General features: G+C 37.0%; 2 protein-coding genes and 1 long non-coding RNA gene across 9 annotated transcripts in view; all 3 read right to left on the bottom strand.

Moving 5' to 3' along the window:
- Nucleotides 1-161: 161 nt before the first annotated feature.
- Nucleotides 162-7,454, bottom strand: pnisr (PNN-interacting serine/arginine-rich protein). 7 transcript variants are annotated; one of them, XM_052618269.1, is made up of 13 exons: nt 7,357-7,452; nt 6,706-6,871; nt 6,292-6,474; nt 4,786-5,021; nt 4,521-4,689; nt 4,238-4,428; nt 3,694-3,843; nt 3,505-3,604; nt 2,845-2,898; nt 2,365-2,547; nt 867-1,899; nt 592-614; nt 162-516 (listed from the first exon to the last, which is right to left on the bottom strand). In XM_052618269.1, exons 2-12 carry the CDS (start codon nt 6,794-6,796, stop codon nt 593-595), a joined length of 2,412 nt encoding a protein of 803 aa, XP_052474229.1. In that variant the 5' UTR covers nt 6,797-6,871; nt 7,357-7,452; the 3' UTR covers nt 162-516; nt 592. The 7 variants fall into 7 exon arrangements, with proteins under 7 accessions (XP_052474229.1, XP_052474224.1, XP_052474227.1 ...); XM_052618264.1 differs by lacking the exon at nt 592-614 and having other exon boundaries at nt 6,706-6,824; nt 7,357-7,454; XM_052618267.1 differs by lacking the exon at nt 592-614 and having other exon boundaries at nt 867-1,896; nt 7,357-7,453.
- A 3,691-nt stretch (nt 7,455-11,145) lies between these two features.
- Nucleotides 11,146-26,090, bottom strand: part of LOC128030533 (ubiquitin carboxyl-terminal hydrolase 45) — a 51,727-nt gene continuing 36,782 nt past the window's right edge. The window contains exons 9-18 of the mRNA XM_052618242.1: nt 19,458-19,545; nt 16,926-17,007; nt 15,530-15,621; nt 15,135-15,191; nt 14,858-14,986; nt 13,850-14,510; nt 13,638-13,735; nt 13,441-13,527; nt 13,212-13,353; nt 11,146-11,990 (exon numbers count right to left, since the gene is read on the bottom strand). Of these exons, the coding sequence (XP_052474202.1) occupies nt 11,860-11,990; nt 13,212-13,353; nt 13,441-13,527; nt 13,638-13,735; nt 13,850-14,510; nt 14,858-14,986; nt 15,135-15,191; nt 15,530-15,621; nt 16,926-17,007; nt 19,458-19,545 (1,567 nt within the window). The 3' untranslated portion in view covers nt 11,146-11,859. The remainder of the gene's footprint in view (nt 11,991-13,211; nt 13,354-13,440; nt 13,528-13,637; nt 13,736-13,849; nt 14,511-14,857; nt 14,987-15,134; nt 15,192-15,529; nt 15,622-16,925; nt 17,008-19,457; nt 19,546-26,090) is intronic.
- Nucleotides 18,544-19,450, bottom strand: LOC128030549 (uncharacterized). Its single transcript, XR_008187926.1, has 2 exons — nt 19,036-19,450; nt 18,544-18,945 (listed from the first exon to the last, which is right to left on the bottom strand). It is a non-coding gene; the product is annotated as an uncharacterized LOC128030549 (long non-coding RNA).

The following is a 26,090-nucleotide window of genomic DNA, read 5'->3' as shown; positions in this document are numbered from 1 at the left end:
TTATCAAAATGGTAATTTTTAAGTACAGACAACTATGAATGTAGTTCAATAAAAAGCTAGAGCTATTATGAATATGCCCATAATTTACTTTTTCCATATACATTTGATCTTCATTCAGAAATTTCAAGCAGCAGATTTAAAAATAAAAGAGGCAGGCCATGTTAGACAGAAAGAATCATGTTTTATTTGACAATTTACATGAAATGAGAATTTATTTCCTCTGGTGTTAAGTTTTAAAATGTTACAGTATCAAGCTTCTACTGACTACTTGAATGCTTAGTCTTGCATAATACAAGGCAAAAAAGAAACTATCATTCAAAATCTCCTGTTTTGAAGACAACACTTAAAAATGCCATATATTTACAAAAAGAGGGAGTGAGGGGGTTTGGAGTGGAGTTCACCTACAACGTTGCCTCGATAATGAGACAAGCCTGTTAACTCGTGGAATTTTAAAAGTGGTGCTCAGATCAGAGGCAGAATGCCCCTCAACGCTTGCGGCGGCTGGGAGATGCTGACCTGCAAGAGAAATGTTGGACAGACTATTAGTGCAATCACTAGTAGAGATCTTCATCTAGAACTTCATACACACACCTTAAACTGCTGTTGGATCAACACTGAATGAGAAGAGGAGGAAATTATATCAATCTTCGTAGCACTTAGGAAGCACAGTCCAACCATTTGTGCACAATTCAGCTATTACACTTTAAACATTATGTGACTGCGGATTTCAATTTAACACGTTAATTTAAAAACTACTTCAGGATCACTCGGATTGCAACAGTTGTGATTCTAAATACTATTGATCATTCACACACAAACAATTTAAACACTTCAACAATAAAAAGAAGAAAGAAAATGGATACTACCTTGATCGCGACTTAGACTTGTGTTTGCGGCTTGCCTTCTTACCAGACTTGTGAGACCTTTCCGTTGACCTTGATCGACTACGTTTTGATTTTTTTGACTTTTTTTCTTTGCTAACCTCAGGGGAAGCAGACCTGCTCCTGCTGGACTCTGAATCAGAGTACTTCTTGCTAGCTTTGCTGGAGCCTTTTTTGCTAGATTTACTGTCTTGCCGGGAAAATCTCTCACTGTGAGAGTCTGTCCTCTCGCTCTCCTTTTTTCTCCTTGATTTGGCATTGTCTTCCTCATCCCTTACTAAACTGCCCTCACCCTCTTTCTCCTTGCCCTTCTGTTTGTCTTTCTTTTTATCTAAATCTTTCTCGTTCTTCTTTTTATCCTTTTCGTGGCTCCGACTCCTCTCTTTCCTCCTGTCTCTGTCCTTGCTGGAGTCCTTGTGTTTCCTCCTGCTGCGACTTCGGCTGCGCCTGCGGTCCCTGCTGCGCCGCCTCTCTCTACTGCGGCTGGCCTTGGACCTGCTCCTGCGGCCCCTGCTGGACCTGCGCTGCCGCGAGTGGCTGCGCTTCCTTTGACGAGAGGATCGGTCGGTGCTTTGTGCGTGACTGCTCCGCCTCCGGTCTCTGCCCTTGTCGCGCTCCGACTGATGTCTGCGAGAGCTGCGACTTCGGCTGCGCCTGCGAGTCCCACGAGAGGCGGAGCTGCTGCGTCGCCTTTTCCTTCTGGGAGATGAGGAGCGGGAGGAGCTGCGAGAGGAGGCTGAGGAAGAGGAGGATGAAGAGTACCGGCTGCTGGAAGAACTGGAGCTGGAGGTGCGGCTATGGTGTTCACTTAGGGAGGGACTGGCACTTCCTCCGTTACGCCCCGTGTGCTCTTTGCTGGCCCGCTTGACCTCACTGACCTCAGGCTCACTACGTGACCTGCGTCGCTCTAAGGTAGGCTCCACCTCCCTTTCTCTAACTTCCTGTTTGTGTTTCGACTCTGTCTGCTCCTCCTCATAACCTGCCCTCTCTCTGCTCACTCTGTCCGATGCCAAATCTTCTGAAAACACAAATTTTACAAGACTTGTTTTCCTTTTTTCCAACTAATAACAATAAGATACAATATAGAACTTAAAAAGGAATATAAAATGAAAAACATTTTTTAAACTTAATGGTCTATGGATCACATTTTTGGCAAATAGAAACCTAGCACACAAACTATATAAATGTATATAATATACAAAATTAAGGGCAAATATTTAATAAACTGAATCAATGAATAAGTTATATTAATAGATTATTAAAATTGATTTAATAAATTATAACATAGCTATGTATTTTTGTTAAGAATAGTTTCAGCTGTTCTGCTAATAAACTGACAGTATAAAAAAAATATTATATATATATATATATATATATATATATATATATATATATATATATATATATATATATATATATATATATATATATATATATATATATAAAATGTATTAAAATAGTCATTTTCTCTAGATGCACCCACCTTTTACAGTCTGTACCTCCAGCGCCAGCCTCTCCTGCTGCTCCCTCTCTTTGCGACGGAAAGCGTCCTGTTTCTGGCGTATGCGGTGCAGCAGCTCCTCATCGTCTGTGTCTGAAGAGTCCGACCCTTTCGCACTTCGCTCCTCATCCTCACTCTCATCTGAGCCATACTCTCCCAGCCCTCCTGCGGCAACAAAGCCCCCTTCTTATAATAGACAGCTGGAGCATGGCACTCAGTCGCACGCTAACAGTCCCTCGTTCTCACCGACTTGACTACACAATTCTTTACTAAAGCCCACCTTAATAAATGAAGCATGCTTTTTTTTTTTTATAATCTGTGTTGCTGGAAGCTAACCATTGAGAAGATCTGCTGCTTGACTCTTGGGCTTGTAATAAAAGTTCACTAGAGAGCTGAAAATGCCCCATCCCCCCCTTTTTTATTCCCAACCCCCCCGTCGGGCCAAAATGTAAAAACACTTACCGAGGCCGGTCAGAGAAGCCAGTGCATTTGACTGTGCCAGCTGTTTTGCAGGAGCTTTGATTCACATCAACAACAGGAACAACATGTTAAAACACATACAGCCACCACTTTCGCATAGGCAAGAGTCTCTAGAGATGAGGGTACACATATGCACTATTCACAAGAGCTGCCTTTGGCAAAATAAAATAAAAATAAAAATAAAAAAAGATGGAGAGAAGAAAAAGGTTATCACACAAAGTCCGTCAAACACAGGCAAACAGTGGAGGAGGAAAGAACCAGTCTGTACTAATGCAGTGTCACTTTCCAAATGAGAAGCTGTCTGGCAAAAATAGAAGTGAGGAAGTCATTTTGTTTTACAGGAAATAAATCTAAGAACAGAATTGACTGGGAACCCCATGAAAGATTCCATTTAACTGTGTCTGTGACCATTTTCACTCTCCCTCTGAGGTTTTCATCTTCTGTTGCATTAGCAGAGAATGGCCAATGAAGATTTGCACTTTTGCTTATCATAAAATATTACCATGATGCATCAGTCAGACAGAAAGGCTTCATATATATCAGTCAAAACATAGCCAAGACTAATATCTGTGGAAATGTGGCTCTTCCTCAGAATTAAACTGGAAGGCACAGTTGCACGGACAGAAGGGAACAGGAGCAGACCTTTAGTGGCTTTGCGATGAGTCTCTTTGGCCACTTGGAAGATTTCCTCATTTGTGACTTCGAGGAGGACTTCGGTAAGAAGAGTTTTAGTCATCAGCACCTGGTTGAAGCAAATAGGAAATATTAAGAATCACAAGTCACCAGTGTGGACAGATGAATGCTAAGACAGAAGCGTTTGTGTGTACACACCAGCTGAAACTCTTTCTCCTCTTCTGTCATTTCTGGTTCACTTTGCTCTTCTTGAACAGGAGGAGAACTTCTACCACCAAACTCCAGCCTTCTCCCTGAAACGCCATCCTCCCTAGCACCACCTTCTTCACCATCCTCATCATCACTGTCCTAAATTAAAGAGGAGTAGGTGATTGGACCAGAGACCATACGCTAGTGGTTGACATAAGCGCCGAGAGGAATTATTAGTGTTAGTGTGCAAAAGCTAACAAGCAAAGTAACTAAACTTAAAAGACTCCCATGAAATCAATTGGAATTTCGTCCCTCAGAGTTTTAAGATCATTAAAAACCATTTCTTAAAAAAAAGAAAAATCATACTAACTCAAACTTTTTAACCGTAGCATACAGAAGATTGCCTCGTCAAGACAATTCATGGGGTCTTTGAATTAAGATTATTATGATCATGTCAAACATTTGTGCATGTCAGTGAACCCTGGGACAACAGTTGCCAAAGTAACCTCAGCAGATTCCTTCGCTGTAAACAGATTCTGAAAAAGATGCTTACAAATTTGCTCTTGCGTGGCAACCGAGGACCATCACCTTCCTCCTCTATAATATCGCTAGCCCTTTCATTATTTGCCATTTCAGCACGCTCTTTCTCCATTCTCTCCTTTTCCAACTTTTTCTGTTTCTCACGGTCCATCTTTTCAAGGCCTTCTCGAATCCATGCAGGCAAAGTCCTCCGTTTAACAGCATCTACACCAGGAACCAAGACAATGTCACAATGTGCATCTTTTAATAACAGCAGTTTTTCTTATGTATATACATTAAGCAATAATTATATGCACCAAGAGTAGGCGTCTCTGGTTTAATTTCCATCTGATTGGGGGATCTGGGCCGTTCTGGTCTGAAGCTAGGGAGCCGGTCTCTTCTGTTCTGCGGTCCTTCAGGCCAATAAGGTGCATGAAAGCCGGTGGATGGTGGTCCATACACTGTCCCTGTTGGTGCTGCTCCATGCTAAGAGGTAACAGAAATAAATGTGACTAAAACCGAAAGGTTTGGAGACAACATTTTAGAAATAACCTTTGATAAGTCAGACTTAGGCAAGCATACCTGATAGTCAAACTGATTGACGCCAACTGGGCCAATAGGGTAAGGCTCAGGCTGACCCCCAAACCCATGACTGTTTTGAGGAAAGCCTCCACGGTGCGGGTCTCCAGGAAATTCCAAACTATCTTGACTGTTACTGTCTTCTGATGCGTTGACGACATCCATCGGTCCTTGCCCAGGAGGAATCCATGCTTGTTCTGGAGGGGGAGGAGGCGGCGGCTGGCTATGCATCCCCCACTCTGTAAACAATCAGCAAACAAGGTCATAACTGAAACTTTAAAGATATCAACTGTGCACTAAATAAGTTGTCAGATACATTGGCCCTTCCCACTTTTTCATGCATCAAATGTCAAATGTCATGCAATGCACTTTTTATTTATTTTTTGCTGATGCATGCAAACGGCGATGCATCAAAATGACTGATTAAAATGACAAAATTAAAGTTTCCATTTAGCTTAAAATCAAAGAAAGTTTCCATTAACTGGGTAATTAAACTTGATATGCAGTTCAGGGTGTCACGTTCTCAGGTGATGAAATAAACCAGCTGTAGTTCTATGGTAACAAACCACTACTAAATATTTCAGCTAAAAAAAAAAAACAATCACCACAACAGAGAAATTTAGCATTAAATCAACTTCTAACCAATGGATCCTCTGTAGTGAATGGGTGCCATCAGAATGAGAGTCTAAATAGCTTATAAAGCATCACAATAATCCATGAGTAATTCAATACACTTCCAGCCCATGGATCCATTCTTCAGCTGTTTGCACTCTCACTGCAGAGATCCATTGTTGATCAAATGATGCAATGCTAAATTTCTACAAACCTGTCCCGATGTGAAACCTTTAACAGACAAACTCATCTACATTTTAAATGGCCTGAGAGTGAGTCAATTGTCAGCAATTTTTTATTTATTTATGGGTGAACTATTTCTTTAAAGGATTAGTTCACTTCCAGAATAAAAAAATCCTGATGGTTTACTCACCCCCATGTCACCAAGATGTTTATGTCTTTCTGTCTTCAGTCGCAAAGAAACTGAAGTTTTTGAGGAAAAAAATTCCAGGATTTTTCTCCATACAGTGGACTTCAATGGGGACCAGCGAGTCGAAAGTCCAAATTTGCTGTTTCAATGCAGTTTTAAAGGGCTCTATACAATCCCAGCCAAGGAATAAGGGTCTTATCTAGCAAAACGGTCATGCAACAATTCTGCTGCAGCCTTTCTGAAAAGGCCTACTTGTGCTTTCTAATGACTGTCTGCTTAATTATCTAATATTTTAAGTCACAATTTAACAGAAGTAGCGACAGATTATTTCTTCCATATTATGATGCATGTCTAAATTAAATGGATGATAAAAAAGAAAAGGGTGAGGTCGTGGTTTTCTCAAAAATATTTTGATTAGATTGGAGAAGGATCGCATATGACGCCACAGAGAAGTCTACCATTACAGCAGAACATCAAGTTATTAGATCTATTCAAAATGCTCAGTCAAACTGATAAATTTTCCTTACCTGGTTGCCAACCTCTGCCGAAATTGTGATCACCGGGAAAGGCACCATGGTTATTATGGCCTGGAGGTTCCATGTGGTGTATTTCTTGGCCATTGGGTTGAATCCCTTGCTGGCTGGGAACCCCTCCGGTGGTTTCTTTCTGTGCAATCCATGCTTGTGCTAAAGCAGCCCAGTCCACTTGACCTGCAAAAAAAAAAAAAAAAACACACAAAACTCAAACGCTGCACTAAACTGGGCTGTTTCCCAAAAGCATAATAATAGTGATAATGATAGTAGCTCTATTGGTGACACTAGTTCTACAATCAACTTAGGCTTACAATGCTTTTGGGAAACGAAGCCCTGAGCAGTTCAAACAACTAAACTACTACATGATTAGTATGTGTTAGCTCAATTAGATAAGAACATCGCACTAACCTGGATCCTGCTGATGCTGAAATGACTGCATCCACTGCTGCTGTGAGCTCAGAGGCCACTGAGGCCAGGGCTGTCCTCCCTGGTCCCACATCTCTCTTTATGATTCCTGTGCCAGAAGCCTGAGGTGTAGGAAACTTGTATTTTATTTGCACATAATTAACAGCGTCTGTAAACAAAACATTCAGAATTTCAAACTGGATTTATTTATAAGAACATGGAAAACAAGCCCTGCTTTTTTCATTGTGGACGCCTAAATGTGTAACATTACCCGCACAGCTGCAGTTCCGGAGACACACAGCGGGTAAACACGAATCGCACTCAGACTGCTGCAAAACCAGTCTACGATAGGCCATGAATCCTTAAAATGCACGTTGAAGGATTTACGTCGTCTTTCTGTGCATACATTTACATGTATGCGTTTCACTGAATATAATTACGACATTAACTAAAATGACATAACGTCGTCGCAAAGCTAGCTGTGCGAGCATTAGGCCGCGCGTCCACAATATCGACACTTATTAAAAACTTTAATCCAGCGGTTATAATGCACAGGGTGTTGCAGCTCACCGACCGCAGCAGCTGATTCTAATGAGAAGTGCAGGACTATGAATTAGTTATCTGAAGATTTCTAGACACGTTGCGATCTCTTACCTCTCCACTTCTCTGATTCTGACCAGTAAAATGGCGATGAAATGATGACCCGGAAACAATGCCAGCAACAGTGACCTCACCACACAGGCCCTCTAGTGGGTAACGTTACTCGCGTCGCGACCAGCACGTGAAGATCATATTAATAATAATTATAAAAACACTTTCAATACACACTTTTGATTGTTGTTAAAACAAAAATAATAATCATCTGTAATCAAGATCTCACTCTAGAAACTAAAAAATCTGAAGAGTAGCCTAACCGAAATGGTCTGAACCTAGCAAGGAACCATCATTAATAGACAGCCCTTAAAAATGTAAAATTGTAATAGTAATTTTAATTCATAGTTGTTTTTGCATTTACAAAATATGCATGTTTTCAAGTCTGTGATAGGATGAATCTAACTCAAAGGTTCCTGTTTTGACTGCAAGGTCTCCCATTGTAAAATACTACTATTAGCCTATTTCAAGGCCCTTCAACTAGGTATTTAAGATGCTACTGTTAAATAATAACCATTGGAACCATTTCCAATGGAAATGTATTAGCATAGGCTAATTAATTCTAAGTATTCAAAATAATTGAATTCTATAATAACAGAATTTCAATAACTGAACATTTTATCACCAATTATGTGACATTTTTACTTCTTTTGTTCATGATTATGGAGTTGATTTATTTTTTATTAATAGCAATTTCTCAAATGGTTTTGACCTTAACATTATTAGAAAAAAAACAACAACAAAAAATTATAAAAATGTCCATGACTTTTTAAGATTTATAAAATAAATATAACAATTTGGCAGCCGTTGGGAGAACATATTAAAATAAGAAATACAATTTCAGCTAGCTTAACATCTGATTTAACCTAGTTATTTTAGTCTATTTCAAAGGTGTTTCTTTTTCTCCACCCTAAATGACAACCAGTTCTGAGTCTTTTTTTTTTTTAAAATGACTGATAATGAACATTCGCTTAAAATAGTAATTAATAAGTAATATTAATACGTTAACATAGGTTAATACACACACACCCAAACACACACATGGTTTCATAATGATATTTCCCCCCATTTTAAATTCTTATTCTTCAATGAAAAGTTAGAATTTTGTGATTTTCTTTTAAATAAAAGATCAAAAGGATTAACAATGCAGATTTATTTTCACAGCCTTCTTTGATCAGATTTCTCAATACCAACAATTCTGACCACGTATATCTCACGAACAACCATCATCAAACAAAAAAAAAATTCATTCAGGTGGATCATTCAGATATAAACACACATAGTATTAAGCAGCAATGGTTACAAACTTTTGAATGGGGTTATTTTAATAATTTCAGCATTTTTTTTCATCCTGTGTAGTAAACATCTTTTATGTAAAATATCTTACTCAGGACAGTCCTAAATAAAAAATAACATGCATTTTGTATGATATATTTATATGAATTATTATGCAAATAGTTGTAGGTTCTATATTAATTAAAATAAATATGGAATAATAAATAAAAAAAGCCATACCACTGGACCATTTAAATTAATATGAACATCTTATCCCTCAATCATCCTTCGTAGAAGCCCATTATTAGACAGAAAGGTCTCAGGTGTGATCCCAATTTGTCATACTATCTTCGATAAAATAAAAACTATATAATTTTTTTTATTTACCTCTAAAAGTACCATCGTTTTATGTAAAATATATAACATTTGCTTTTTTTATCTACTGCAAATATATATATATATATATATATATATATATATATATATATATATATATATATATATATATATAATTCCAGTAAGTTCAGACAGCCAGAACCTAAAAATTTTATGGCTTTGGTGACATCTGGAAACATGATATAAAAAATATAAAAAGCCACTATTTCTCATTTAATTATTTTTATTATAAAAAATTGTTTTTGAGTGTGAGTCACTGTATTTACTTTACAAAATTAAAAAGAAAATACCACCGTTATAAGCTCATGCAGTGCTTTGTTTGTGGGTATGTGTGTGAGTGTTTGCCACATTGAGAATGTTGTATAGGCTCATCTCTCATTGTGTTGGATTTATTGATTATTATTGGACAAATAAAAAAAATACTCTGTATTATAGTATTTCCCATTCATTTCTTATGGGTGCCCACTTTTGTCTACAAAGTACAAATTATGGAGTTAAACCACTTTTTCAACTTTGTTGAATCAAGTTAATTTGTGTGTGTGTGTGTGTGTGTGTGTGTGAGTTCAGATGGCAAACTTAGTAAAAGTAGCCAAGCCTTGCACCACTCAGATTAAGCAAACTATAAAAAAAAGCAAAAAAAAAAGCAAAATGATTTTGCCAACATTTGTCCTGAAGGATGCTTGAGGGTTTGAATTCTGAACCAGCTCCCATGGCAATGAACAAACAAGACATATATTTTTATAAAAATGTAATGTAATACTCTTTCCTTTTAGGTTCTCCAGTTACTTTTTTATTATTCTTAAATTAGTCTCAACTGTGTTGATATCTCATTGAGCAATTTAATAACACACTGCTATTGAAGCTTGTGTGGAATGAAGGAATTTTGAGGAGAAACAGAGTTGGATACACCAAACATTTCAGATATCTTCTCTGGCATCTTCAACACATAATAGCTGATAAATGCAAACAGTATGCTGGTTCAAAACCAAGAAATGAGATGGCCATTACTTGAGTAGAGCTTTGATATCCTCATACCGATTCATATCATACACTTTCAGTGATGTCTGTCAGTGAAGACAGAATCACATTTGAAAGACTGACAGAACAGGTTATATGCTGTAGAGTAATTCACAAACACAGCTTGGTCAAAAAACATAACATGCATCATCTCTAACCACTTATTATGTCTGCCCTGAAGGCATGAAGAAAAGGAAAAAACCTCTGAATTTCTCTCTTTACATTCAACGGGTTCTTTCGAAAGCAAAAGCAGCTCCACCAGTCCCTCAGACCAGGTTTCTCTGTCAGTTCAGACTGAGGGAAACACATCCGATCATTAACTCACATTAAATCACTCGCACGTCCCTGAAAGACAGCCCTGCTTTAAAAATAGACACGCTTTGCAAAGATTGCACTCTAGTTTTTTCACTCTCGATTGTAACTTATAACCATCTAACAGCTTGATTCGGATGTCATGGATGAGGAGAGGAGGACGCAATTGTTTCAGACGTTTTCTTTCCTGATTCCACACCCACCTCTTCTTCACCAGTCAGCAGCATGGTGTAAAACAGCACGCCTTTGCACCCATCACGCCGAATCTTCAGCCAAGGAGAGTGAAAATGGCATTTAGGGATTTATGGTGACAGGGGATACTAATGGCCCACAATATCTCCAGAAAGAGAAAGAGCCAGGGACCCCAAAACATTTCAAACCTGTTCAAAGGTTTCAGCTTTTCTTGTTTAGGGGGCGGGACAACTAATGTCCAGGGTAGCAGGTTTTAACTTAAATGTGTCATTTTCTAATATATTCTTTTAGGGGTTACTCTGGAGGGGTTTGAGCAAAAGTGATAATTAACTCTTGAGTTGCATGTAAAAAAAGCCCTCCTAATGTGGCTCTTGATTTCTTGCAAGACATCAAGTAACTGCTGTTGGTATCTGCCTTTTTTTAACACTGGTGTGTTTTATTGTTGTTTTTGTTATTCTGTGTTTGATGTTTACTTAAATAGAAAATCTGTCAAATAAATTAAGTATATATATATATATATATATATATATATATATATATATATATATATATATATATATATATATATATATATATATATATATAAAAAACACTCAAAGATTAACTTCAACTAAATGTATTTAAAGAATCCTTTTAAATGATTTATACTGGATTTGTTCACAAAATTCAAGCAAAAGAGCAGCTTGAGGAACCCTGAAGCCTTATACACCTAACAAATCTATGGCGTTACAGTATCTGCCAGGTAAACAGAATAAATATTATATATTTTACATACAATTATGTAGTTCTAACCAGTACATACACATACTGTTCTCTTTATACTCCTGTATGAATTGAATACTTTACTAAAGGCATGCAAAACAATCTCAGAACTCATAAACTGTAGGCACTGGATGTAACGGCTTTAAATGGCTCTGAAAGCAACAGTTGCATATTGTGCTGAGTTTTCCTTATAGTCTCTTTTGGCACAGTTCTCCTTCTCATATCATATATTCTATACATATTTATCCTACATTTCTCTTTGGCAATTTCTCCTGCAAAAAATACATCCCAAAAATAAATGTGAAGCTCAAATATTAGATGTCAAACCTTAATAACTTCAATTCAGAAAACTATTTTACATCAATTATAATGGCTCCCAATTTGAATTCAGGTCACCTTGAGTAATGAATGAGCCATAAGACCAAGCCTTTAGTATATGGAATCCTTCATACATTAAAATACAGTAATATAGTCATGCAGTAAGCGCTCATTGTTGTCTGAGCTGATATTGCCGGTTGCATTAATTTCGATCATCTTGCATTCACATGCTCGTCATTGCAGTTCTTCATAGAAAAGTAAATAAGCTTGAGAGTTCAGCACTCTGGACTCCGGTACAGTCTGTACACTGGTGTCGCTAACATACACCCATTGACCTTGTGGGGCTGAACTGGCCTCTCTGGAACCTAAAAAAACAAAGATGTTGGTATTCAGAGGAACGTCCACAAAAAAATCCAGATTGTGCTACTAGTCATCAGTTGTCATCATCAAACACAACTAAGCGGAAATTTATTTAAAAACAATAACAAGGGCTTTTGTACACGAAAAAATAAAGGCAATACCATATGTAAAAATATATAGAGTTGTGCCGATTCAAATTTATGTCTGTGTATTTAAAAAAAAATAATTGATTGTCTTTTTTAATCACAACTTATATTAAACTTGTTTGTACACGCTGAAATTAAATGTATCCATCAAGAAACGTGTATTTAAAATAATTCTAATATTTCATTTTTTCTTACATTTTTAAGATATAAATAAAATGTAACCACAACTTCTAGTAAATCATAGATATAGGTGTGTATTGATAAAGAAATGCAAATAATCTAATAGAAACAGACAATCTTGAACACTGCAATCGCCTGCAAATCATATTTTAATGCAAACTTTTCATCGGGCACTGTTTTCCATAACTCTATTTTTGCTTGATTATTCGATTTTGAGTATTTATAGCCTTTCAACATTACATTAGAAATCAATAATTTAGTTCTTAACTTCAAGACATCCAATTACCATATTTATCAATGATTAAAAATTACAGAACACAGCTCTTAATAACAACAAACTTAATCATCACAATCATAAACCTATTCTAATAAAATGCCACCTTTAGCTTTGCCTTTATTAAAGATCTCCTGTAGAGTGATCTGCTTTTTTTCTCCATTTCAAAGCTTTTCATGATAAATAAAAATGACTTAAGATCAATATGTTCATGTGAGAATCTATCCTCCTCATACTACAGGAGCTTTTTACATATCCCTCCTGATCTGACTAGAGCTTTTGTGGCATTCATTATAATAAAAAAATTCAGCTTCAATTTGTGCACCGTAACGGTTAACTACAAGTCTGTACAATGGTTTCTCACAGCGTTCTGTGGGTTTTTTACTCCGTTCCAAACGCTGCTGAAAGGTTGGCTCTCTCCTTGAGTAGAGAGTGGAGAAGAATGCATCTATAGATCAACAACAAACAAATCCCGCTTGGCTTTTACTAAACAAGCCGCGTCTTCAAGGTTGCGGTCCAATGCCATGATGCAAACAACCCTTTGTTTACCCACAGATTTTTTCAAACCTTTCAGAACCAGCTGAATGAGCACATGAGAACTGTATTCTGTCTTGGCGGTTTTGTACCTGACTGGTTCCGGCGCACCTCAGGTTTACGCTGCGAGGTGCGGACCTTCACATAGGCTGCGTAGTGCCCAGCTCGCATTGATCCACTGTGTTCCACAATGCCATACAAGCTGTAAAGCACACGTTCTCCTGAACCGAGGTTCTGCCACACATATAAATACTGAATCAAGACTGTACACGGATTCATAAATCATTGGTCTTTACTGATATTTATAACTCCAACCACTACCTTACAAGCAGCAGAACAGAAAGGTGCCAGGTCTAGCACAAGAGGAAAATCCACATGTCGATTAACTTTCCTCAGATTCATCCCGGCCTGCAAAGGTAAAGAAAGGTCAATCACTGTGCCATCACACAACAAGACTATAACTTGATTATATGACCCCCCCCCCCCACACCCTATTGCCGTATAATGAGGATTCAGACCTGGTGAAATCTTTTAAGGTGAAGAGTGACCACTGGAGGAAGTGCCGAGATAAGCATCTGTTTACGGGCACTGGTGTACACCTTCTCAGCCTTCTTATCTGAAGCATAGATAAATACGATGCAACATATGCTGATCAACATATGCTTATAAGCCATAAAATAAAATAAAATAGATTCTAGAATAAAGATCTGTAGAATATGTACGCGCATACCACTCCTCTTCATCGTTCTCTGCCTCCTTTCAGTGCAGTTTTCACAAAGTAGTTTGTTGTTGCCCATCAGCAGCTCAATGGATGTGAATTGATGCAGACAGGACTGTACAGAACACTCTTTCGAGCTGGGGGTGTAACTGTGACAGAGAGCTTGGAAGGCTCCTTGATGGTGCTGACGGTCTCTCTCCCGGAATTCGGACGGTTCCGCTGGGCTGTGACTGAGAGATAGAGTGTCTGTGGAAGTGTGCACCAGGCCCAGCTTGGATACAGCGCTGACAAGCTGCTCTACAACGCCGCCCTGCTGAGGTCTAACGGAAGCTAAGGGAGTGGGACTCGGGTTCAGGTTAGGTTTTAGACTTGGATTGTGTGCTGTTGAGGCTGAAGTTGTGGTGGTTGAGACTTTATCTGATGTGCTACTATGACTGGACACAGATGGGATCCGAGGAGACCATTCGCTCTCTGAGGCCTCGCTGTCCGCATCGTTACTGCTGTCCTGCAGGTTGGAAACCTTCTCGCTGCAGTCTGATTGGCTGCCCATCGTATCCGCCTGGTAACTGGCCAGGCCACGCCCAGCCACACAGAGCTCCTCCTCATGTCTGCTAGAAACCGAATCTGCACCTCTTTCATCATGAGAAGTGGACGAATGGTGACCCTGCAGCTTCTGAGTGCATCAACACAACATAACATAACGTAATATTAACAATGAATCAAGGAAGAGGTCAGTAAGTTGCATACTTTTATTCTACAAGGATTTCTGAATGATCATGTAACACGGGAGATTTGAGTAATGGCTCCTGAAAAACCTGATTTCCACATTTTAAAACACTCCAATGGAAAACAGTTATTTTAAATTGTAAAAATATTCAAAAATATATTGTTGTTTGTACTCTGTATTTTAGATCAAATAAATGGATCCTTGGTGAGCATAAGATATGTCTTTCAAAAACATAAAAAAAAAAATTATTGAAAGAAAACTAGTGTATAAGAACTAATAATGGCTCCATCTACCTGTCCACTTAACCTTCGGCTGTTTCGATTGGCGTGTGAGTGGGCAGTGGATGAGTCATCATGGGAGGCCAGACCATCTTGCTCCCGCCCACTTTTTCCTAGTCTAGCAGGGTTTGTGGGCTTAGAGATCTGGGCAAAAAAAACAAACAGACAAAACCTCAAAAGACATCACTCGATACAAGAAAACTCAGCACATGGACAGAATATTACATGCAAAATAAAATAAAGCAACAGATGTTTTACAATTTGTGGAACAATAAATTAAGGCTGGTCTCACCCTTTCCTCTATGATGGGAAGGGAAATATCAATGAAAGCTTCTTTCACTGTGGAAATCTAGGAGTGAAGCATATAAGCATGTTACACATTACAATTAGCAGTCACTCTATTATTAAAATAAATATTCATAAACTTTAAAACCAATTTTATATTACATATATATATTTTACACATCACATTTTATGTAATATATTACAGTTTATGATACAGTAAATTAAAAAAAATATATTATGAATTAAATGAATAAATTTAAAATATTGTAACATTCAAAATTCATAATTATTATAAAAATATAATAATAATAAAATAAAAAAAAACAGTTTAAAAAAATTGTCAAAATTATATAGTCTGGCTTTGTATGTGGACATTGTATATTACATATGAGAAATTCTTACATGTTCACACTCTTCACACATTATCGTACTGGTCAGCTCTCCAACAAAGATCCGATCGACAAAATTCATTTTCACTCCTTCCTTCCCATAAGCTGTAAGAACATGAAAACAAGCAAAAATTTTATATAAATTGTATAATTGTGTATATATATATATATATAGCACAAAATAAAGTAAAAATAAAACCCCACATTTTTTAAACAATTATAGTCTTTATTAATTTTTTTATTTAAGCCTTTATTAATAACTCTGAGAAAATTCACTTTAAATATTCACTTTCATTCTTGAAGATGACAGGAAAAAATTGTCTCTTGATGAAAAACAAAGACTTAAAGGGTTAGTTCATTGAAAAATTAAAATTATGTCATTAATGACTCATGTCGTTCCAAACCCGTAGGACCTCCGTTCATCTTCGGAACACAGTTTAAGATATTTTAGATTTAGTCCGAGAGCTTTCAGCCCCTCCATTGAAAATGTTCAGAAAGGTAATAAAAACATCATCAAAGTAGTCCATGTGACATCAGAGGGTCAGTTAGAATTTGTTAAAGCATCAAAAATACATTTTGGTCCAAAAATAACAAAAAATTATGACTTTATTCAGCATTGTCTTCTCTTCCAGGTCTGTTTTGAGCGCGACTGCTGTGACTGTTGACGTACGACACTGCTGACGTGTTATATGTTATTGGACACACCAGAAAACACGTCAGCGGCAGACCGGGAAGAGAAGACAATGCTGAATAAAGTCTTCATTTTTGTTAATTTTGGACCAAAATGTATTTTCGATGCTTTAACAAATTCTAACTGAAAATTCGAACTGGTTTGGAATGACATGAGGGTGAGTCATTAATGACATAATTAAAATTGTTCGGTGAACTAACTCTTTTAAGATGAAAATGAACATGAAATTACCATTATATCCAGTATATGGCAGCAGAGGATCACTCATTAGCATTTCAACTCCCTAGCTTATCTCACCTCTTGCTTTTGGATTTATTATAAAATGACTATGAAGTATAGCAAGTGCAGGAAGTCAGAAAGTCTCATGTAATTTAAAAACATAAACAAGCCCAACAGCCTAGTAGGGTTATCTTTTTTTTTTATTATTGATATATATATATATATATATATATATATATATATATATATATATATATATATATATATATATATATATATATATGTGTGTGTGTGTGTGTGTGTGTGTGTGTGTGTGTGTGTGTGTTATATTAATATATAAAACACATTTAAACAACTCAGAACACAAATGATAGATCCTTTTTGAAAATATATTTTCATATAAATAGTGCCATAACGTTTAGAATAAATGCAAGCTGACACTAGATGGCAATATTGTTCTGAATGATGTGAAAAGCAGGTGGAAGCATAGATGGAGCACCCTTCACTTGTCGTTTGGTCTCCTCATCAGCTGTCTTCTCCGTGGGGTTGTTAAAGGCTTTGAGGATGCCTGCTTTAATGCGCTGTCAATGTAAACACAATGTGATGCCACTTTGTTAGATAATGAAGCTCAAACAGTTCCTGTCAAAAAAAGGCTTCCTTTATCGTGCTCAATATAACAGGGACCGCAGAATCATCACCGTTCATATCTTAAAATAATGAGAAGATAAGATTTGAATTGAATTATAAAGAAAAACTAAATGTCAATGTTTTTGTTATTTATGAAAAATTACTTATTTGACATTACCTATTTGACATCCATAAACAAATTAAATAAGTCACGACCGTTTTTTCCACCTCAGACTTTAAAATCTTCACCCTTGAACGCGTTTTTTTTTTTTTCCTCAGGTTTTTGTTTGCGGGTAAATAAACTATAGCAAACGCAAGGCCATGAACACGTGTACGTGCTGTAAAATAAATGTGTGCTTCACATATTTTCCACAACACATGCATTGTATATCCCATGTATGTGTGGGCATAAAGGCTTGTGAAAGCGAGTGTCCCTGTGGTCTTAATGAGAGGTGACACGGTCAGTGACTGTTGGTGAGAGAGCTGTTAGAAGACACAGTCACAGTAAAGCACTAATCAATAGATAATTGGCCGTGGTGGCGATGTCTGTGGGGCTCGACCGGTCTCCCCCATTGTCCCGTCCCCACGCTCAGGATGGGATATTTAGGTCAAAAGCCTGGTTAATCCCTCCCCATCAGCCACTCAACCCCCCAAACCCCCATCTGCATCGTATCCCGCTGCAACACACACTAATTAATCACACAAACCCTAAAATAACTAGGCCACCAGACTACCTCAAGAAGCTGAGCTCACTTGAAGAAGTTGCGCGCCCCAATCTTATTCAACAGCTAATTGGTGATAATTCATTGATGTCAATTAGCATATTGTGAGCAGCTATTCTACTGGCTAATCAACATAAATATTGTTTTGTCAATGTCTGGTGTCTGGCTTAAGGGGTCTCAGCTCTGGGATAAAGTAACCGCAACTATTATTAAAGTTGAGAAGATAATCACTTTTGCTAAAAAATTTGCATGTATATTTCACTTTTGCATGTGTAGATCTCCGAATCAGTAAACAAATTCAAATATAAATAGTTATTTTTATGTGTTCATGTTTTTAAATATCTTATGCTCTACAAAGCTGCTTTTATTTAATAAAAAAAAAACATACAACATTAACACTATGAATAGTATTCATCAAAAATATAATAAACACATTATGAATAGTATTACAATTTTGAATAGTGGTTTTCTAAGTTAATATATTTTAAAATGTAATGTATTACAGTGAATTCATTTTCACCAGTCATTACTCCACTCTTCAGTGATCTCTCAGAAATCCTTCTAAAATGCTGATTTGGTACTCAAATATTATTATCATGTGAAAATAGCTGTCATTTTTAATAATTTACTGCAGAAATTATGATTTTCCATTAGATTTTTTTTAATAGGCTTTCTATGAAAGATAAATCTTTACACATTATCAATATTTTTTCTGTCTGTATTGTTTTCATTTTTAAAAAAACATACTGAACCCAAACCTTTGAACAGTAGTGTATAAATATATTTTTTTATTTGTTGTGTCTTAAAAACTATGCGCATTTATCAAAGTACATGCCGTCTGTAAATTTACTGAAGTACACGATATTGAGGGACATTTAAACCATCTTGTTTCCTGTGTTCTCCCCCTCTGGCTCCCCTAAGTTTGGAGGAAGGGAGGGAGGTGGGGATGGTCCTCCATCACAAAGCTTCAACAAGCAGCTGACTGTTTCCCAGGATGCACAATGAGGCCAGTCGCGCCACTTGTAAGGTTCCTAAGTGGCACAACTGTCCACATTCACAAGTCTGAATGGGCCTGGCTGGCCCTGGGGCTCATCGCCCGATGCTGCACCCGCTTCCTTAGGCCAGTTAGGGCCACTGGTGGGGTTGCGTTGGTCTTGGCCCCTGGCACGTCTGCATTAAGAGAGCCACAAGCTGTATTATTCTATAAGAATCACCCTATCAGACTTCTTTGCATCTGCCCAAGAGAGGTCAATGTCCCACCGTCAGTTTGCAAATGCAGCCCCTTGTAGTGACTGGTATAGTTTATATACACATACTGAGGAGGACGAAGGGCGTAAGGCTGAGAACAAGACCCCCTGTAGACCTGGTATTACCAATTTCTGGCCACTCCAATGGAAACAGGACAAATGTAAACAGATAAACAGGGTGTGAACCTCTAGTACACTATACTTCAGGTGTAAATGCGTAAATTGAGCAATAATTTTATATATAGCCAAAAAAAAAAAAAAAAAAAAAGATTAGATAAGATGCACATTACTGCCAGGTCCAGAAGGTGGTCTCACCTGACTATCTGCGAATGAATCACACGAGACAGATTCTGGATCCCAGATGAAAACAGGGCCAAAGGTACTCTTTTAAAATAAAAAATTACTATAAAAAATAAAATCACATCACACACTCACCTTGGTCTCCTCCACTCTCATGGAGTCCAAGAGGTAGTGCAGCAATTCCTGACTGTCCTGTTGCTGGTAACCCTTAAAGCGGGGGGCCCTAAACACACACACAAACACAGAATGAGAATTCCTGTGATACAAACACATTGGCACAAGTGTAAGTACATCCACAGGGACAAAAGGAGCCAAAGCCAAGCAAACACCAATAAGCCACACACAAAAAGCAATCAGCAGCAGATAGACGAGGAAAGATGAGAGAAGAATGGAAATAATCTTCTCTCAAGGCCTTTTCTCTGATGCTGCATGAGGTGACTCTCGCTGTCTCTCGGCAGGTTTCAGGATCTTAGAGCAAGCTATTATTTTTCCCTGACAACTTTCATTCACTTCTCATTTCATCATTCAACCAGCTAAGGTCAGTCACACAAACACGCAGCCACACATACACATTCATACACAAACAGATATATAAAGCAGTCTGACTTGGGGCTGGGCGATATGACGATATGTACTGGATGGACGAATTAAAATTCTATCATTTAATATCATGCTCTATTGTTTATTTTGTGGTGATGCAAAATGCACTGTTTACAGCAATACTTTTGCATCATTTGAATGTCGGCAGTCTTATATGCATTACATGGGGATGCAGACAGCATGCGTGCTCACGTCACGTTGCTGTGCGCATGGTCAAGAAAACTTTGTATTGCATGCTTTTTTAAGCACTGCAGTTTAAAAGTAAACAAACAACAGAGCTATAAGCACATGTTGTCTCTGTTTCTGTGTGAGAGGGGTGAGTAAGCCGCACATTTAAGTGAGTGATGTGACATTCAGCCAAGTATGGTGACCCATACTCAGAATTCGTGCTCTGCATTTAACCCATCCAAAGTGCACACACAGCAGTGAACACACACACACACACTGTGAACACACACCCGGAGCAGTGGGCAGCCATTTATGCAACGGGGCCCAGGGAGAAGTTGGGGGTTCAGTGCCTTGCTCAAGGGCACCTCAGTCGTGGTATTGCCAGCCCGAGACTCAATCCCACAACCCTAGGGTTAGGAGTCAAACTCTCTAACCACTAGGCCACGACTTCCCCACATCAGCTGCTAATAGAGCTTGTGAGCATTTTTTATGCTTTATTGGCTTTGAACAATTGCATAAATACTTAATATGCATCCTATACTGGCTTTGCAAGTATCATCATAAACATAGTCATTTAGGTCTTAAGGGAACATAAACAGTTGCGAGAGAAAGTGCATGTGTAACTATATTGGATCCGGACTTCGGTCCTAAAGGGGAAGCTGTCCAATATTCGTCCTGTCTGACATTCATGTTAATCAAACAATAGGGGGAAAAAAAAATCTCTCACTGCTCTCGGCTAAATCATTTTTGTAACTAGAATAAGAAGAAAATAAATAAATAAATAAATAAAGATAATGTGAATAATTATGCCTATATATATATATATATATATATATATATATATATGGATAGATAAAATTAAGCCTGTAAGTATTCAATTCCCGTTATTATTTGAGTAATACTAGCATCATATCACTTACAAAGAACTGTAGAGGTATTTGTGTTAACACGTCAAAATAAAAGTCTGGTACTATTTTTCAGTAGAATGTACATAGTCGGCTACTACTTCTATAACTACACAAATGAAACAAACATTATTTTTTAAGGATTAATCACACAACATTTACGGGGAAGTCGTGGCCTAATGGTTAGAGGGTTGGACTCCCAATCGAAGGGTTGTGGGTTCTAGTCTCGGGCCGGATGGAATTGTGGGTGGGGGGAGTGCATGAACAGCTCTCTCTCCACCTTCAATACCACGACTTAGGTGCCCTTGAGCAAGGCATCTAACCCCCAACTGCTCCCCGGGCGCCGCAGCATAAATGGCTGCCCACTGCTCCGGGTGTGTGCTCACAGTGTGTGTGTGTGTGTGTGTTCACTGCTCTGTGTGTGTGCATTTCGGATGGGTTAAATGCAGAGCACAAATTCTGAGTATGGGTCACCATACTTGGCTGAATGTCACTTCACTTTCACTTTCACTTTCACTTTCAACATTTCTTCCATGTTTTAATTTTAATAGTAAATCCCCTTTTTTGCCAAAAAGTTTTCTTAATCTTCAGTAATTAAAAGATGATAAACGAAATTAATGTTTTATGCCTTCATTGTGATAACCATAAACACAGAATTTCTGAGGGGAAAATAAATTAATTAATAAATTAAGTTGTTTATACATTCAAATTATTAGACATGCTAAAACACAGAATTAGGTAACAATAAAAAATATAAATTATATAGGGAGAAAAAATTAAACAATTCATAGGGCCCTAAACTTGTAATTTTTATTAAACTTTTAATAAACTGATGTGAAAATGTATAAGTTTCATGATTTTGATTAGTTAGACATGCTTTTTAATTTATACAATTTAATTTAACTATTAAGAAGGAGATGAAAAAAAAATTACTGAAAAAAAGCAATACAGAATCAAAACAGAAAAAATATATATTTTAAAAACAATTAAAATGAAACAAAATTCTGGAAAAAATAAAATGGATTTCATAGGGGCCTAACTATCCCTCGGCCTGGCTGTGCCCACCAGTTTGGGAACCACTGCTTTGTTCTTTTAAATGGATAAATTAATCGTGTTTATTATATATATACATTTTTATTTAAGTGGAAATCAGTTTACATAATAATAAACTTGACTGACTGCTTCACTTCCACTTTAAAGGGATATTTGTGTTGTTTATTTTTATTTATACTATTTATAATTTTTGTGCAATTACTTGTCAGTTGAGTTCGTGGGGAAACCTTCTGCAGTGTTTTCATTATGTTTTTTACTGAATAAAATTAATTAAAATAAATGTTTAATTTCATAAAGTACAATTTGATTTCAAAATGCACCTACATATTTTATATTTTGTGTTTTTCATCTGAATAAAAGACAAATTTTCCTATATATTTCATCATTGAGGATTTCTTTCCAGTCTCATGTCTCTTCTCATCTAATGGGATAAGCGTCTCGTCACACCCCTAGTAATTATGACCAAACAATTACGGTGACCTTAGTTTCGTGCATCCTTAAACGTTGCACAAAACAGAACCAGACAAGACCACCCTAAAAAAGCCAGAGTTGCTGGTTAGCCCAGGCCAGATGTGGGCCAGCTGTGGGCAACATCTGGGCAGCTGGAGCCAGCCTTACATCAACCTGTTGTGCAAGGAGTCTGGATAGCTGGTCAAGCTGATGGGAAGGCCATTTGGCTTTGTGTTTGTGTTTGGCAAGGGTAAAGGGCAAGTCAAGGTGTTGGGTCGGGTTAGTACCCCTGAGGCTGTCCAGATGCCCATCGATGATTTTTCTATTACATGCGAAGTCAGCAAGCACTGTGCTGGGTGAATGGATGCACTGGCAGGACGGATGGTCAGACAGTCTGGAACACCTCTACTATAGGCTGATGAGTTTTGACTGGCTCTGTGTAATAGTGTCATAGTGTGTTTAAGAATGTTCAGCCACCTCCTTCTAACACGGGTCATGAACAGGGGGTCTGCAGAGAAGGCCTTCCTCCCCTTTCTTGGTTTCCCACTGCTTCTTTTCTCATCAGCACTACCATTTAGTAGCATCATTTACAGCATAAAAATACCACAGCAATCTACAGTGGAGTCTAAAAGTCTGAGACCAAATTTAAAATCTGGGATTGGGATTATTTAAAACCCAGAAATAAAAATATGTGAAGAAAAACAATAATATATTAATTTGATAAATTCAAGTCTGTGGTCAGTAAGATTGATTGTTATTCCTTTTTTTTTTTTTTTTTTTAAGATAAGATTTTTTCAAAATGAATGCTTTAAACAAATAATGAAAAAAACATTATTATAAATAATTTTATAAAAATAAAAATTGATATCAATATATTTTTATAAGCAATATCGTATGAGGCAATACATCCTATATTGATATACAGTAGTTTGATATGAGCAAGTCTGAAAAATACTGAACAGAGTAAGATTTTTTGGTCAGAAACATGAGACATACTTTATATTAAGAGCTTTAAAATACCTCGTAAGATATAATTAACATGTCTAGTTTAAAGCAGCTATTTGCCATTTTGCTGTCAGGAGTGCTTGTGCCTTCTGCATGCGATTCACCAGAAAAACTTTATAGACTTCAGTGAACGAGCCCCGCTGTGTGCATTTTAAAAAGTATATTGTTATGTTACAATGTTAGAATGTAATGTGATTTTAACCCTTAAAGCCTACATGGTTATCTCTATATTTGTTTTCACTGCCTTTAATATAAACATTAAATTGGAAAACACTGGGCAGGATGTGTATATATATACACACATACATACACACATATATATATATATATATATATATATATATATATATATATATATATATATATATATATATATTATAGACACACACACACACACACACACAGTTAATTATATTACAGCAGACAGATCAGGCTGGTAAAAGCACAACATGAGCTGCAGAAGGGCAGCCAGGAATGGAGTGAATGTGTTCTGGAGGGAAGCTGACGGGTGAGATGTGCTCCAGTGGGAGAGACACCGAGAATGTTCTGGAAGCTCATTCCACTGGAAGAGAAGGCTGAAGGAGCCTGTAGCAGTGTGCCTAATATGGCCTTGCCACAAATGGACAGCTGTAACCACTAACACAATTAACAGCGGATGAGTTAGTACCAGACGACAGACAGTGCCAGCACAATGCTGCAATGCACAGGCACACACAAGCATACTACATCAGACAAATATAACACTGCCATACACACATCTTATGCTGAGCATAAAACATACACAGCAAACAGTTCATTCATACATAGATATCATAGCTAAGCACAGATTTTGGCAACTAAGCAATTCATTTATCCCCTGAAATATCAGCAGAATTATGCCGAAAATGTTTAGGCTATTTGAGTGGTTCTCAATCTTTTTGACTTAAAGGTCCCAAGTTGTCCACAAAATATTTTTACGTTTAGAATGCTTCTTCACGTAGGCTGCTGTAATGACTGCTGTTTTGTTTTCAAATCATTTTCTTTTTATATAACAGTAACTATTAGTGTCTATATAAGTAATATAAGTGTCTATATAAGTAACTAAATAACTGTAAAAAAAATTCAAATAGATAAATAATAAATAAATAATATATATATATATATATATATATATATATATATATATATAGTAATAAAAACTGTCTAACTCTACATCATTCTTCCTATAAAGAAAAAAACTAAAAAACTAAATACAAAGAGCAAGACTACTGCTGCAGAAGATCTAGAAACAAAACAAAAATGTAACTAAACAGGTTAAGTATATTTAAATCCAAAAAGAATTATGGCCTTATGAAATCCATTTAATTTTTTGCTAAATTCAGTTAAAATGTATCTGAATTATGTTTTTTTTTTCTCGACTCCTTTTTAATAGTTAAATTAAATTGTATTCACCAAAAAGCATGTCTATAAAATCATGAAACTTGTACATTTTCACATCAATTTATTAAAAGTTTAACAAAAAATCCATGTTTAGGGCCCTATGAAGTGTTTTATTTTTTCCTCACCATATTTTTTATAAGTGTATTCTATTAATACTATATTAATACTACTATATTAATAGTAATAGGCACAATGTCTTCAAATCAAACCAGACTTTTATTCTGACAGGTTGCCGTAAATACCTTTATAGTTCGGTATATGTGATATGACCAGTATATGGATATGATGTTAGGTTTACTCAAATCAAACGGTCAAATGCTCATGAAGTGACTCTCAGAGCAGTTCTGGAGATGTTGTTCATGTGTTTACATCATTTAGTGAGACGGCAGATGCTGAAATCAGCGCGAGCGTCATGCACACTTCATTATCTGTGTAACATAAGTAAACAAATCCCTGCGTCTGCGCCATTCATTAACAAAGAAATGCAGAACATGCAGGATTCATATTTAAAGTGACTTCTGTGGCTTAATATGTACAGATTCTAGTCCATATTGGAATTTGATTGAAGTGTAATGACCTACTTTTTATTTAATTCATTCGATATTTGACAAATTCAATTAAACTGTGAATTCTGTTTTTATGACTGGATTCCACGATTTCGTCCACGTTTTCCGCATCGCGGAAATCATAGAACCCTAAAGAAGCAACCTCCTGAGAAGGCATTATAGTTTTGAACCATAGACTGTAAAACATGGATGTAGTGTACATGACATCACCCGTAGATTCCTGAAGAGGAATCTACGTTTTTGAAGCTCGAAAGAGGGTGGAGCGGGCCATCGCCATCTTGGGAGCGCGTCACTCATGGGTAATCGAAAATGGGCAGAAAGGCAGGAGCTGGTTGCTGAAACCATGATCACTTAGCGAGATGATATTGACAACAGCGGCAATCCACCTGTCACTCAATTGGCCTTTAATTATGCAAAACTTTTAAAAAAAGTTTAATACACTTTAAACAGATAAAATAATTCACCCCCCTTACAGTTGTCATGAAGGGTAAAATTAGCTATATAGACCAAAACCACTTTTTGTACCAGGCTATAAAAGTGTTTTTTCTGCTATTAAGTTTTAACATGGGAAGTCTATGGGACTGACTCCCTTTTGGAGCCAG

Source organism: Carassius gibelio, chromosome A16 (genome assembly GCF_023724105.1).
Source record: "Carassius gibelio isolate Cgi1373 ecotype wild population from Czech Republic chromosome A16, carGib1.2-hapl.c, whole genome shotgun sequence".
Taxonomy (NCBI): Eukaryota; Metazoa; Chordata; class Actinopteri; order Cypriniformes; family Cyprinidae; genus Carassius; species Carassius gibelio.
This window is presented reverse-complemented; position numbering and strand designations above follow the sequence as displayed.

What these genes read in the sequence shown, in the direction of transcription:
- pnisr (XM_052618264.1), bottom strand. Translation starts at nt 6,796, where the DNA reads ATGTGGGACCAGGGAGGACAGCCCTGGCCTCAGTGGCCTCTGAGCTCA. An exon ending in TCAGCATCAGCAGGATCCAG is followed by an intron (nt 6,475 to 6,705) that starts GTTAGTGCGATG and finishes TTTTTTTTGCAG; the next exon opens with GTCAAGTGGACTGGGCTGCT. An exon ending in GGAGGTACAGACTGTAAAAG is followed by an intron (nt 1,900 to 2,364) that starts GTGGGTGCATCT and finishes TTGTGTTTTCAG; the next exon opens with AAGATTTGGCATCGGACAGA.